General features: G+C 34.8%; 1 protein-coding gene across 1 annotated transcript; it reads left to right on the top strand.

Moving 5' to 3' along the window:
* The first annotated feature begins 991 nt into the window (after nucleotides 1–991).
* LOC120332545 (P-selectin-like) lies at nucleotides 992–14,047 on the top strand. Its single transcript, XM_039399811.2, has 22 exons — nucleotides 992–1,173; nucleotides 1,614–1,698; nucleotides 1,986–2,134; nucleotides 2,871–3,053; nucleotides 3,433–3,526; nucleotides 4,270–4,367; nucleotides 4,775–4,868; nucleotides 6,854–6,951; nucleotides 7,321–7,402; nucleotides 7,737–7,834; nucleotides 8,101–8,185; nucleotides 8,477–8,577; nucleotides 8,672–8,750; nucleotides 9,669–9,760; nucleotides 9,840–9,927; nucleotides 10,291–10,385; nucleotides 10,504–10,582; nucleotides 10,714–10,808; nucleotides 11,134–11,289; nucleotides 11,502–11,717; nucleotides 11,965–12,135; nucleotides 12,612–14,047. Exons 1-22 carry the CDS (start codon nucleotides 1,104–1,106, stop codon nucleotides 12,773–12,775), a joined length of 2,472 nt encoding a protein of 823 aa, XP_039255745.2. The 5' UTR covers nucleotides 992–1,103; the 3' UTR covers nucleotides 12,776–14,047.
* The last annotated feature ends 1,760 nt before the right edge of the window (nucleotides 14,048–15,807 follow it).

Raw genomic sequence — 15,807 nt, 5'->3', positions numbered from 1 at the left:
TGAGGTAATTTTGATTTTTGAAATTTAAAAATGTCTGAGAAACTGAGGAAAGTTTGCGACGAGGGTAGAACTTTCTAAAGTGCTTGGACGGAAAAAAATTTCTTTCTTGTGCAGTCAGCACCGCAGAAATTGACGGATTTAATGTTAAACTCGTTACGAAACGTGTCATCGAAAATTCGACCTCGAAACAGCTCATCTGTGCGACAGTACAGAAGTGTAATCTACACGTTCGGAAGCGCATATTGCTGTGAGCAGCTCTATCTAAAATGCATTACACTTGGAATAAATTTCGTACTAGCTTGTCAGATGGCCATTTGGACGACGTACTGCGGGCAAGTTGCCATAAAAACATCATCCTGCACATTGGTAATAAGTTAATAACAATGCATTGTTGGATAATATATTGAAACACGCCACATACACAACTCATTGTGGCAGGCTTTCAACGCGGCAATGAAAGGTGCAAATGCGCCATAATTTGAAGTTTAATGTGGCGATTGTTCAAAGGCGAAAATATTGCGACCCGCGCGCTATCAAAAAAAGTTGATATTCGGCCCGCAAGTACAAAAAGTTTACCGACCACTGCCATAACAGATACCAGTAGGGATATCTAACCTAGGATAATAGATCCCCCATTTGATTTTCAGATTTCTATAAAGCCTTTATTATTAGCGTACTTCCGCGACCGAAATAAAAGAAGTCCAATTTAGGTTAACCAAGCACAGTATTCAACTTCGCTGTTTGTTTCAGCTAGGCATAAAACTAGTCAATCCAGTGACATTATCGATGTAACAATATGTCAGAAGAGAATTCTGGTTATTTTCAGGACAAAACAACACCAAAAGCAATTTTGTGATTAACCCCCAGCAAATGTGACGCGGGTCACTGATAATGATGCTGCATGTCACATCATGTGGCCCGCGGGTCTAGGTGTTAATCACACTAAACTAGAAAAAAGAAACCCGTCAATCTGCTTACCTACTAAACGAGTGCTTCCTATTTAGCCTCAAGCTAATTAATTTTTTGTAGGCTTAACCAGTAACAAATATTTGAAACCGGTTCCTGAGCTTACAGTTTAAATTGGCAAAGCTGAATTGGAAGTCATGAAGATTTTGGAAGTCGTGCTTTTTCTTGCGGTAACATTACCGCAAATTAACAGAATTTCGGGAACAGGTAAGAAAAGTTCCAATTGAATTAGTCTTACGAAAACCACGGGAATTTTACATTGTTATATATATATTGTTATTCTTTTTTAACTCTTAACTATAAGTCAGTTCTAATGAAATATATATGACAACGTAGGTTCTGACGAAGTTGCCAAAAGCGTTTGCTGAAAGAGATTTCGTTTAAATTACCGGTTTACATAAAAAATAATCATGATACGTGAGTGTGCTCTCATTGAACTTCTTTGCAGATAGTAGTTTAACTGTTTTTTTTCTTTCTTTACGGCGTTTCAAACTGTTCTGAATCAAGGTCTTTATCATTTTAGTTACAGCACACAAACACGATAATTAAACATGGAAAAATTTAGCTAACTAACATATAAACTATAGAAAATAAATCACAACAGCAAATGCTGTTAAGTTTTGTTATTAAAATATTGTACTTTTCAGTTCCAGGACGTTGTCAAGACGAAAGTTGGGCACTCTTTGAAGGGAAGTGTTATAAAGCATTTGGTCCCGCTGTTAGTTTGGGCGGGTAAGTATTCTTATAGAAATGTTTATAGCAATGATTTATTTAAACAAGAGACGTATATAGAATGTATTCTGTAATGAACTAAAAATCATTTACATGAATTTTTATTTGAAGATAGCCTACTTGTCGTCTATTGCAGCTACAACTCATTGGCTATCTTTTTATATATATGACATCAATCAAAAATTGTGAAATTTTAGCCTCTTTCACTTTTATCGTGAATTTTACAAGACATTTAAACGTTGGCGCACGAGATTCTATTTACAATCACAGCATTTTTTGTTCTACAGCGAACGAAATCACATTGCTGCAAGGGATTTTTGTGTCTCACTTGACGGCTATCTTGTTAGCATCAATTCAGAAACAGAACAGTCATTCGTTAACAAATTAATGCCCTCGGGTATTTCATATTGGATTGGATTATTTTCAATCGAAACAGGTAACGTTGTCAAAATTTACCAATTATTTTGTTGAAAATATTAATAATTGAAATTGCCACTGGGCATTTATAAATAATTAAATTTTTACGTATACAACTGCGTCGTATTATGCAAAGTTAAGCCAGAAATGTTAAAATGTTGTCCATTTCTGTGCCTTGATTGATATAGAACAGTGGTTCCCAACCGCCAGCAAGATATGAACTTGTTGCGTGATCCTGCAGGTGGTCACGAGATGCGCAACAAAAGCATGCCTGAAATCTTTTCCATGTCATGCACAGCAGGATTTTGAGCCTGGTGCCAAGTTAGCAACTTTTCTACGAATAATGGGTGCCTAGCACTGCATTTTATTACGCAGATATATGTTAATATTGTATATTCCACCCATCCCAATTTATGGCCGGCACATTATTTGATAGTTTTCTTCATGTGAAATGTTTGTAGGTGTGCCCCATTTTCTAGAAGCATAGTGAAAGCCCAAAATTGCACTATATTACGCAAATAAGTTATCGATTTCTGTTCCAGTCATTTCATTTTTTGCCTGTTCGCGAGCACATTTTATCTAATTTTACCGGTCCGCCAGCGTAGAAAGGTTGGGAAACACTGATATAGAACGCCAATCACCTGGCAAAGACTTCGATTTTAATGATGCGCATGATCTCACAAATACCCAAAACGGTTACCTAAATATTTTTACATAATAAAAAGCAAAAAATTCAAATAATATTATATCCCCAGTTCAGACACGAACAGCCGGCTGGCAATGGGCCGATGGAACAGTTTTCTCTTACACACATTGGGGGTTTAATGAGCCCAATAGCAACAGCGAGAGATGCGTGGAAACTATATCAACACCAAACATATGGAACGATCACTTTTGTACCTATGAAAAATCATTTGTCTGTGAAGTAGTTGCTGAACGTAAGACTAACAATCTTTTTATTGTTGTATAAATGCAAGATATATGCTTTTTTTTGTAGATTAACCCGTCATACTACTTTGTCTAAAGTAAAGAGAGTTGCATGAAACCGCCACAGCACCCTGTTGTGTTAGACGGAACTTTTATACTTGGTAAAAATCAAAATTAAAAATTATACTAATTAATAGTATATATCAGAGTTGAGTACTAAGCTCTAGCGTACAAGATCGGACAATAAAAAATCGAATATCATGTAAATCCCTCAAGGGCAAGCTGTAGGCCTACACAGTACACGATGACCCGAATTTTTGTTGGCTAAAATAGTGATCTTTCACAATACTCCTTGCGACTCTGTCTGAATAAAATAAATATTTATTCCAGCTGTCACTTGTTCTGATATATCCTTTCCTGATCCTAATGGAATGATAACCGATTGTCAAAACAGCAATGAACCTCCGGCCGGTACGGTATGCCGGTATGTATATGCAAGATGATGATATTATGATTATGTTCTAGCATGTTGTCAGTAACGTAAATTTACTAAATATATATATGCCACAACAATGTTACGAATTACAAGCGAACTTTTAAAGTGAAAGATATCATATCCATTTTTTTTCTCCAATAAATAATAATTTACAACATTTAGTCACATAAATAACATTGTTATATATCCGATGCCATCAAGTGGAAAACTTTCTGGATCTAAAAATTCTAACAAGACTGAGAAGGTCAAGGATAATAATATTATATGTTTATAAAAGGGCTTTAATCGGAAGATTAAATCCACACTATGTCAAAAATGGTTCAATTTTATATCTGTATTCCATGTAAAGGGGAGTTTATCGCACTTCTCCAATTACTTATTTTTATGAGATTTGGTAGATTTTTATGACTTCAATTCAAGATGTTTAATAAATTTGCGATATCATCTCTATGTGTTCAATTTGAATAATTAATAATACACTGCTATGTATTGTTTAAATGTCAAACGAATAATAGTCGAAGATTGAAGACATCCAAGATTGAAGGATGAAATATAGTTTGATTATTTGTGAGATCAGTGCAGCTAGGTAGCTTTTCGGGAACGTATACAAATATGCCCTTTCAATTCAAAATGTTTTCACAACCAGTGTAAACTTTTTCAGATAAAATCGCTAATTGAAGTGATGAAAAATAAATTTCAAGTTTAAACAAAATGATTACTCAAATTTGCAGATATGTTTGTTATCCAGAATATGTATTGGAAGGTGATGAAACTCGAACATGTCAGGAGGATGGATCATGGAGCGGCACTGATGATCACTCGTGTAAAGGTATGATATATTTTATAATCAAACGATATAGAGAGACTATTCAGCACATAGTGAACGTGAATAAGTAAAATCGATTATCGCATTTTGATGTCAATCCGACTACATATTTTCGAATGATTACAACTCGATAATATACACTTTTAAACCTAATTAATAAATTGCGAAAATGCATAAGTTCATATTCAGAGTGTAATAAAACTATAGCAAGCCGATATGCCCGCCAAGCCTTTTGGTCAGTCGTGCATATCCTACTATTTCGTGGAATATATATTTGTTAACATCAAAATATACATTGACAATGTGTACAAATCTGTTATTGATATAAGTTTCAGGATAATGCTAGCCTTCCCCGCACATGGTAATATCATCAGGCACTAAATTTAACACATAATTGATTGATTTTGCAGTTGTTACTTGTCAAGCGCTGGTGTTTGATGATCCCAATGGTCAAATCACTGGCTGTGATAATGAAATGGACGCACAAATTGACACTGTATGCAAGTATGCATCAACAATATTTTTTTATTATTATTCGTTTTTTTCTGTGGTGTATGACAGGGCTTCCCAAACTTTTGAGCTCGCGGACGCTTTTAATATATTACAATTTTTCGCGGCCCTTGTTCACGTTAATAATGCAGTTCAAAATATGCATTTTCGATATTTTTTTATTATTTCCCAACTTTTTTTAGGTCTAGTCAATAACAAAAACAAGCATATATATATTTACTCAGATTAACGTTACTCAGTGTAGCCTAATGGGTGCAAATGCTATTTGCTGCATAGCCAGTCAAGCCGTGGCTCAATGTTTATTTATGCAGGACTAAATGATGAATTACGATGTCTGGCCACCGACGGCGTGGTCCTCATCCGGAATTGTTCACTCTTACTGATCAAACTAGTATAAGGCAGTGCGGCGCCAAATTATCAGAGTGAACACACCTACACGAAAAATATGCTGCTCTAAAATAAAACACAATCATCGTTGATATGTACTTTATGCCTTTTGAGGTTTACAAACATGTAGGCCCAAGGAATAAAGGCAGAAGGTTAACAGTTCGATTTTACCTCTGCCTGGTTTTTCTTTAAAATGCTGTAAAATCACTCACGTTCGATAAACTCAGTTCAGCAAATGAATAAATACAGCCTACGAAATTGCAGCATGTAGGGTTTACCTCTTCTGTTACGTTACAATAGACCCTATACGTAACAGAAAGTAAACAACATAGAACGGTAAAATGAATTTGATCATTCTTATCATTTGCAACAATGAGAAACAATAAAACATTTACAATAAAAAAAATATGTGAAATGTTTCGAGGCGCACTTGGCAAATCGCCTCCGGGAACCGCTAGCTTAATGATTGAAGCCGGCATTGTTCTGCAAGCACGCGCAAATCCGGTCTTACGATTAAAATATGCATTTAATGCGAGCGCGATGATTCTACCGCGTTTCCCCAAAAATAAGACCAAGCCTGAATTTTAAAAATTATTTTAATATAAGCTCTCCCCTATAAAAAAGACTTGGTCGATAGCGCAAATTTTTTTTAACTAGTCCCGTGGAAGTTCGTCGTTTCAATTTTGCTAGGGTGTCGTAAAATTTCGCGATTCGTGAATATTTCAACCAACCCATATCTTCTACTTTTACTGAAAAAGGGGAAGATTAAATTGATCTTGCCTGTGATGGTGTTATAATGAAAAAGTTTAATTCTGAAAATTCGGTTTTCAGTGGATAAAGAATATTTTTCCTTGGTTCAAGAATCGTTGCGCACTCCTATACCATTTGCGATTTCGTATTTATATAAAGCAGGGTTTTCTACCATAGTTATTATAATCAAAACGTGCTATATATAAGTAAATGAAAATTGGGATTCATATTTTGTATATTAAAAAATATCATTATTCTCTACTTCCCCCCAAAATAGGCCCTAGTGTTATTTTCGGAAGAAAATTGAAGACACTGTCTTATTTTCGGGGAAACACGGCATGATGATGTATTCGCTCGGAATCGTGAAATCTTTGTTTTACACTATTTTTAATGATTGTATTTCGAATCAAGAGTCTGAAAAAGTATAATAAATATAGTACCTTGTGTAAATTTGGTGTTCTCTTTGCGGCCCCGAAAATTCGTTTTTTGGGCCCTTCCAGGGCCACGGTCCCTAGTTTGGGAAGTCCTGGTGTATGATATTTGCGATAGTGAAATAATTTTGTTCCCCTCTGTGATAATGTGAGGAAAAACATAAGTTTCAAAACTTTTGAACGATATTTACACGATTTGGCAATCATATTGCAAATGAAAGTTTCAGGCCGTTGTTGTAACGTGGAAACAGCACTACTCGAATACTTGAGGAGTGCGGTAGATGGTGTTTTTGTTGCCCTATCGGCATTTGTTTGTGATATTTCATCCAAGTCCTATTGAAAAAAAAATAGATCTGAATCAAGTTTTTTGTCATTAAAATATATTTTGATAACAAATGGTATTTTTTTGAGTTTCGAATGCGATTCGGGATATACGCTAGAAGGTCAAACATCAAGACGTTGTGAGGAGAATGGTTTATGGTCCGGACAAGCAGAGCAGTTTTGCAAAAGTACGATATATAACTTATACAAAAAAGTAACCTTGTGAATACTATGCAAAGGCCCACACCGAATACACTAATTACAATGCTGCGATTTGATTAATTTAATAAATTGCCTTTTCATCTAATGGTCCAATTTAAATGCATATAATAGAAAATTAATGTAATATTTTAATTTAATCAAATAAGAGTAAACAGTTTGTCTCTAGGGTAAATGTTTTAAATATTTTCTGTCAATAACGGAGGATAAATATTTTTGAATCTTGAAGGTTTCGAAATCAATTTTGAATACTGGATGTTTGAGCTCGATTGTTTGTATTATACCGGGTAGCTATCTTTAATCTTAGTTCAAAATCTTTAATTATTTATTTATTTCAGTTGTCACTTGCTCTGAGCTTTCTTTCGAAGGAACAATCGAATGCATACCAGAAAATAGCATTGAATTCGATACAGCTTGCGTGTAGGTTCAATTTTCGTGTTAAACTGCGTTTTTGATAAAAAAAAATATCGCAAATGACAGTTCCCAATGTAATATGATTTCCTGTTATTCATTTTAATTTCTTCTGTTTCTATTTCAATGATTTTATTTAAAACCGCATAATATGCAATTTTTATTAAACAAATCCATTAGAAGTAAGCAGCTGAAATGAGAAACTATGTTGGATGCCAATTGAAGTTTGCACAGGGTAATGGATAAATCTTGAGATTATTTACACACATACTTGACCTCATTAAATCATTACGATTATAAACCTAATATTGGAAATATTGTTAAAAACGTCTTTTGTTTCTAGTTTTTCCTGTCCTTTGGGTAAAGCAAAAATATCGGGTGATGTTATAAGATTTTGTCAAGCAGATGGGCAATGGTCTGGAATCATGCCAGTTTGTGGAGGTGAGTTTTATACCATCCGCTTAAAATATAATATACAAGAAATCATTTCCAAAACAGTGCAGTTAAAGTTTATGATATCATTATTTATATTTGAACTTTATACGGTCATTATATTAAACGTTTTATTTTTAGCCGAACTTAATTTGATCGAGACCAAACATTTTTATTGATCAGATATTTATGGATGAGAAAATATATAAATTGTTTCTGCTTTCAATTTTTCCCCCCACCATTATTCCCACCATATATATATGCTTTTTATTCAGCTCTAATGTGCTCGTTGCTAACTTTTCCTGCTGGATCCGTTGTTTGCAATCCATCGGACTCAATTGTTTACGGCACTGTATGCAGGTAACGGGAAAATATTTTACTATGTAAATGCCTTCGATACGGGTGCTTTTCAAACTTGTTTGAAGATCTAAATCATTCTTGTTGCTCTGCTTTCTACATGTTCGTTTGCGCCATAGTTTTAATATTCAGATGTGAGGTTGCGCATGTCAATTTACTTTTTTTTTTTTTTTATTGATAAAAGAGTCTTTAAATTTACCTATTTTAGTAACTGCAAATATTTGCATTTGAATTTTCTTTATTTTTGAAAATGATATTATTCTTAATGGTATGTCAATTTCTTTATTTTTGTAGTTTTGAGTGCCCTTCTGGTTACGAGCCTGACGTACAAGGATTGACAATGACTTGTGAGGCGGATCAAGATTGGTCTGGAAGTATGCCAACGTCATGTCAACGTAAGAATCCATTTTCATAAACCTATAATTAAATTGAATATCATTGATATCATCTACGTTTCCATGATCTAACTAAACTACGTTGTTTTTTCAGCTGTTGACTGCGGATCGTATCCAGATGTTCTAAACGGGCAGTCTATGTGTGATGGTACAACATATCAAAAAACATGCTTGTGAGTCTAACTAGTTATTCATTTTTTTGGTACTCTCGTAGTATGTGAACCAAGATGGCGGACAGCGGAACGTGGTATGTGAATACCAGGTGAGGATTGGGCTATAATTCTAGGTACAAATACTACGGGAGAGACTTGGCTAGTCCCCGAACTCGTAATAGAACTAAAATTAGAATAAAATTATGGCCTAACCTGGTACACATACAAGTTCCGGTGTCCGCCATCTTGGTTCACATACTACTGGAGTACCATTTTTATTTATTTTTTTGAGATAAACCAATACCAATTCAGTCACGTCAGAAATAACAGCCCAGTATTTATTGTCATATTCTTCCCTCTCATCTTCGTTTTGGAAGAACTATCTTTCTAGATGGTAGTTTTCACATATCGTCGTCAAGAAGCAAAAAGTTGTTCTTGTTCACGCCAACTCAGTCTCAGGTAGACAACAAAATTCAAAATGCGGTGTGCCCTACCGGCATAAACGTCAATTACGATATCTGCTATAAAAAAACTCCGATTCTGTAATATCAACGGTAGCGGCATTATAATACTTTCAAAGGTGGAATAATAATTCATTTTTTGCTTTAACACAAATTAAAACAAGGACAATTCTTGTTAATCAAATAAAAAATCGACGACAACTATTGAAACGGCGTGACAAAAATGATGTTTACCAAGTGTACGTCTGAATCATTTCTGCTACGCTATACGTAGTGGTACTCATAGATCAAATGTTGCTCGCGAGCGACACTGATATATAGTGGTAGTCATTTCAGGGACACACAGTGTTCGATTGCCATATATGAAACTGGAACAACTCATAGTTGTTTAGTTCATGCAACTTGGCGATAGCCTAATTATGGTACGATACATAACAATACATTGAAATTATTTATTCCATGAGTTGTATGCTTTCAGCGCCATCTGCAATTTGGGTTACAAAGTGAAAAATGCGCAATCCCAGTGCATGGCTGATGGACAGTGGGGTGTTCCTGCTCTCGAATGTTCAAGTGAGTAGTTATATCACCAGGTACAAAACAATTGAATTATCTCGTCAAGAAAATTGTTAAACATAGTTTCGTATTTCAGGAATTATTTGTTCCGACCTTGATTTCAACAATCAACCTGGAAAAATGACTTGCAATCCTCCCGGTTTCGGTTACCCGAGTACTTGCAGGTATTTTTTCAATTGAGTCAAAGGTTTTGAATACTGAAATAGTAATACTCTAATACAATTCTGGTGCTAGTGTAGAAATAGTAATATAACTTAAGTCTTATAATCGGGATTCATCGCCTCGTAGGATAACAATTTAGCAATCAAAAATGTAATCAGCGACTCCCCATGCTTCTTGCTCAGTCACATGTGGCTAGGCCGAAAATTTCGACAAACCCACAATGCATTTTCTGCATGAAAGTGATTCAAATATATAAAACTTAAATTTGAAATTAGGAGCGACTTACTAAAATTGTTGAATACAATCAGGGAATCGTAATTCAAACGCGCCAGGTTCTTGTTATTTCGAATTATGCCTTGTTTCAGTTTCATATGCTTCGATGGCTACGAATTGAAGGGATCAGAAACATTAACTTGCCAAAAAGATGCAATGTGGGATGATATTGAACCAACATGTTTAGGTAAAATGGTGTATGCTTTTTGGGGTGAGATGTCGTATATAGATGTGTCGACTATCGATATTTTGCTTCTGGCTATATATTGACTTTGTGTAATATAACAAATAAATCTTGTATTTAGACGTCTACTGCCCAGCATTATCGTTAGAAGGTGGGATTGTTGATTGTTCAGACGAATGGGAGTATTCAAGTGAATGCACGTCAGTATATATGTTTCGATTTACTTATGGGAAGATAGTTTTTATTTTTGCATGTTACATTCTACTGAATTTACTTACTATTCCGAAGAGGCGTTAAAACATTTTGCCAAATATCGCATTTATATGTTCAGTTTCAAATGCAATTTTCCTTTGACACTTTACGGAGAAGATGAAATAACATGTCGGGCTAATGGACGATGGTCAAGTCCAGTTCCAGAATGCAAACGTAAGTCCTTCTGTTATTGAGTACAATTTGAAATAAAAGTACTTTTTCAACAGGGTATGAAAGATTACACATACAAAATTTTTTATTTATATTCTATCGGATATATCACCATAATTTGCAATTAATAGACTCAATTGTCATCCTATTTCAATTGTCAATTAATGTCAACTTGCATGACGACACGACTCATTAAAAACACTCAATATTTTATTTTATCAAATATTATCCGCTAATAACAGATGCTAGAGTTTCTATTTGACATTCGATTAATGAAATCTATAAACATATCTGTCTAGTTGATATTGACATATTCATTGCTTTTTAGTTTTCGATCCAAAATGTGACGATGCTATGGCACCAATAATTTGCGTGGATAATTGTGAAACAAATTCTGATTGCGAAGAATCGGAAGTTTGTTGTAAGAGTCCATGCGGACTAACATGTAAAAAAATTAAGGACGATCCTAAAAAGCCATTGCTAAGTGAGTAAAAATAATTTTGTAGCAGTTGGTGCAATCGATGGAAGATTTCTGAACATCAAATCAAATTTTCAAAACACCACAACCATGTATTTCACAATGCGTTTAAAATGTTTTAATATTAGTTTATAAGATGTTTATTCTTTTAAATTTAACATAAAATTAATACAACATATATTTCAAACCTCATTTTATATCATTTAAAATCATTTCAGATCTGAATAAAAGAACAGTCCTTGCTCTTTTGCTTGCCGGTGCAAACAGACAACCGCGTCCGGTATATAGGCCTGTATGTCCAAGTTGTTACGTTAACGCATGTATCAGAACAAGTTGTCCAACGTTTCTCAATGCGGTGTGCAGAACAAGTTGTAATGGATGTAAAAAACATTTCTTTAATCCATCCAATCTCAGACAGGATATTGCAAGCCAATGTTAGTATTTTTATTTTCCAAATATCTTTATCGTATTGGATTATTCATGATTTTTCTTTTGTCATTTGCATTTATTTATTTTGCGGTCTACCATGGAACATTTTATATGATTCTTTACATGAACATTGATTGCATTACTGAAATCAGTCCACCTTTTTGTGTAGAAATTCTGAAACAATAATGCTCTATCAAACAAAATATATTTCAAGTTTATAATTTCCTCATGTTTTTTTTCTGTAATACTCAGGTGATTGTCCACCGAATAGTCCACCAAACCCAAGGTGTGGTGGATATATGTGCAACGGAGTTGGATGTGCAAACTTCCCACAAGCTGAGTGTCGTGTGTACGGTTGTGGGCCAATATGCTATTTGCAGTTTTTCGATAGATTTGGACGAAGAGTACCATGCAAAAGACAAGGTAGTTAAAATGCACTCCGTATTCTAAGTTTTTTTCAAATCTTAGTTTTTTATTCATATCATCTGAATAATAGAACCTTGTTTCATTAGAGAGCAGCGGTAAATTTGAAAAATACATTTGAATACAAAAATACATTTACATTAACCTGGAACTATTATATTATATTCGTATTCGTGGTAACACAAGGTTTGGTGATTTCAATGTCAGAAATCTCAAAATCAACTCTTTTGACATCATTATTTCGAGAAAAAACACAAATTTCGGATAAAAAAATAATTTTTATTAATGGCTTGTCCAGAAATAGCAAGATATAAATATTTCTTTCTTAGATCATATTATACCTATTTTTTTGCAATATAATAATGTTCAAAGATGATATTTAAAATATGAAGATCTACCTCAAATACTGCTTGCATCAAAACAGATGCAGAGTAATTGTTAATACATATTACGAAGTATTTTTATTTTTATTCTAGCAACTTGTCAGCCTGGAATAAACTTGATTGACCGTTGTAGCAGAGGATGCCTTGGTACTACTTGTCCAAAATATCCTGGAGCTCATTGTCGAGTTCCGTGTCCGGGATGTCCAGCACATTTCTACAATCAGAAAACGAATCAACCTATTCTTGATTGTGTGTAAAATTATAAAATTACTTTAAACACAAAACTATCCAACAATGCTGATGAATGCAAAATATATTAACGGATTTGGGTTCTTATCCATTCATCATACAATCTTCGAATTATGTGTAAAATAACATTAGCTACTATTTTGCTAAATCGTTGTTGTTAGTCTTGTTGTTGTTAAGAAAAATTTTTTTAGGAAAAATCTAACCTAATTCTTGCAAACTAACATAGCTGTTTTCAATGCAGTGTGAACGTTTTGTCATTTTTATGTTTTACAACTTTGAGTTGCAATAGATTTATCACAAACAGATTAGAAAAATTAAGGTGCCCCTGAGGTATGCGCACCAAGATGTCGCACGACCTGAACCCTCACCTGGTACACAACCTGAGTTCAGGTTTTGCGCCATCTTGGTGCGCATACTTCAGGAGGTCCAAAATTGAAATACAAGCGAATATGTAAATAGATAAATCACATTTATAAGAATAATTTTGTGAGTAATCATTGTTTAAAATTGATGTTTTAACATAAAATGAACGTTAACGTGGTACGCGAAAAAAAAACTAACCAAACTATCAAATTTTGTGTTTTACGATAATACACCAATATATCAATTTTACCTTTCCTCATATTCAAGAATCTAGAATATAATTCAAATCGAAAAAGCAAGTAGGATTTTGGATATTTCTGAGTTGTTTTCAAATAATTATTGATTGCTTGTATGATCTTAACATTGGCGACATATGAAAAAATATAATATTGAGGAAGAAATGCTTATAAAAAATCAGATTGTCTACACTGCCTTAACATCTGGAGCGTTGTTTTTGTTGGATCATGAACCTCTTGTAGGCTATCTCCTGCCCAATTCTATTGAACGTGTGCTATTGTTTGGCTTTCAGGTTGAAGCCAAATCATGCGTGAGCAACAATGTTTTTGCGATTCTACGATTTGGCACGACGATGATTGTATGAAATGTGCTTATTTTTGTAATATTTTAGGGTAAAATTATATAGGGTAACAAGCTTCACTAACCGAATGAGGTACTTCAAGAATGTTCACAACATAACGTAGTAAACGATGACGTCTAGCGGCACTTAAAAATACAGTATTTCTTACTTTTTCAATCAATAACATAATCATTCATCTTCACCGTGAGCTTCATAAAATCGAATCTGCAGCCTATTCAAACCTTTTTCAAGTTTGTATATGTGTAAGCGATGCATTTATTTCTACCTTGAGTTCAAGTGGAGACAAAATTGCTGAAGCACGAGACGAGAATTAATAATTGATTTTGTGTTTACAGCCTGTTTAACTTTTATATTCAAAACGTTCAACTGCTTCATTCACTTAAACTTGCCCACGCTCCACAGCGACTTCATGTCTCGGTCTCGCTCTCTCTTTCAGAACGGCCTGTTTCTGTTGAGGGTAGGGTTGAGGTATTTTCAGGCAAACTGTAACACAGTTACCGGTACTGCTAGTTTAAGAGATAGGCCTACTGCTTTTGGGGAAAAACTATAATTTAGACAATGGGTAAACGTAAGCACGAGTTCCGTTACGAATATAAAGAAGAATTTGCTATTCTGTCAGACAAAGTCGAAAGAGTAAGAGCTATGCCCACTATGACAGCTATATCAACCTAGAGGTGGGGTAACAGCAATTAGTGCCCACAATACTACGGCAAAACACAACAATTTTGCACTAAGGATTGCGGGAAACCAAGGTATGAAGACTTTTTTTTTACAAGCAGAACGTTTCCAACTAAAGTAGACCACAAGGGTATCGACTTCCGAGGGTGCTTGGGCACCAGCAATCATTTCTTTCCAACAATTGACCATGCAACTCATCAAAACGATCTTGCCTGATTCAGACATTGTTAAAAATTTGCAAGTGCTAGAACAAAGTCTACGGCCAATAGTGATTACATGTCCACTGGAACCGGTCTAGCAGACTTCAAAAGAAATACCTCACGCTGCAGTGGTTCGCGCGAAATTTCAAATTCAACCTTTCGGTCCATAACATTGGACCACTTATCTAGGAGGTCTGAAACTGATCTGTATCGCTCTTGCTCAGTTACTTTGTCGTGCTATTCGATAAATCGTTGTTACTCACGTTGATCGAAGGGCTACGGACGTTGTTTTCTTTTTCATTTCTGGTAAGTGAGTTGCTTATTTCAACAAATTAAAATTCAGCTAGACAATGGTACGTTCAATTTAAAGCCTTACATCTGTGACGACCCTTGTTTTATCTGTTAAATGATGTCATTTGATGTTGTTTCCATATTTGGTATTTTGGCACTGAAGACACTGGGTGCGCTGTAACACTGTCGATCGTTCTTTTGGGTAGCAAATTGTAATAGCTAGTTTAATGTACCGGATTCTAGGGGTCATTTGGCTTCTAATCAGAGTGTCTTTGATTTCAGGGTCCGTCAGTGTTTTTTTAATGTGTATATGGTTTTTCCTGCATTGTGCTGGCTGGTATTGTTATTGGACACATTTAGTGGACATAACGATCGTTTCAATATTATGTTGTTATTGTTATTATTTGTCTCCATCATTTTTAAAAAATCGCTTTTCTCTTCGAATACTGGACCAATTGCTTTGAAATTTTCAGTGAGTAAAGATTGATTTTTTTGCCAGAAGGCTATTTATTTATTTCTAAATTTCGCATGAAATCTGATATTTCGTCTAAAATTTCGCTGTATTATTTTATCCATGGGAACACTGGCTGTCCGGGTTGATTCTGTAAATTATTTCTACGCGAAACTCGGAATTTTTTGTGGGTACCGGTGGCGACAAAGGTGGTGACCGTACATTTGAACCCACGTACATTTGAACCCATGTGTATATTCGCGAGTTCAATCTATATGCAGGTTCTAAAACCCATGGGTTAGGGTTGGTATGGATTCAAATATCCACAAAACAAAAAATAATTTCCATAGGTGCAATAGTATGCAGGTGCAATTGTCGTGGGTTCAAATGTACGTGGGTTCAAATGTACGGGAACCGTCAAAGGTAAATACTGCTTCGCTCTGGTTAACGTGTCCATAT

Source organism: Styela clava, chromosome 13 (genome assembly GCF_964204865.1).
Source record: "Styela clava chromosome 13, kaStyClav1.hap1.2, whole genome shotgun sequence".
Classification (NCBI taxonomy): domain Eukaryota; kingdom Metazoa; phylum Chordata; class Ascidiacea; order Stolidobranchia; family Styelidae; genus Styela; species Styela clava.
The sequence above is the reverse complement of the archived record's forward strand: the minus strand, read 5'-3'. Positions and strand labels throughout refer to the sequence as shown.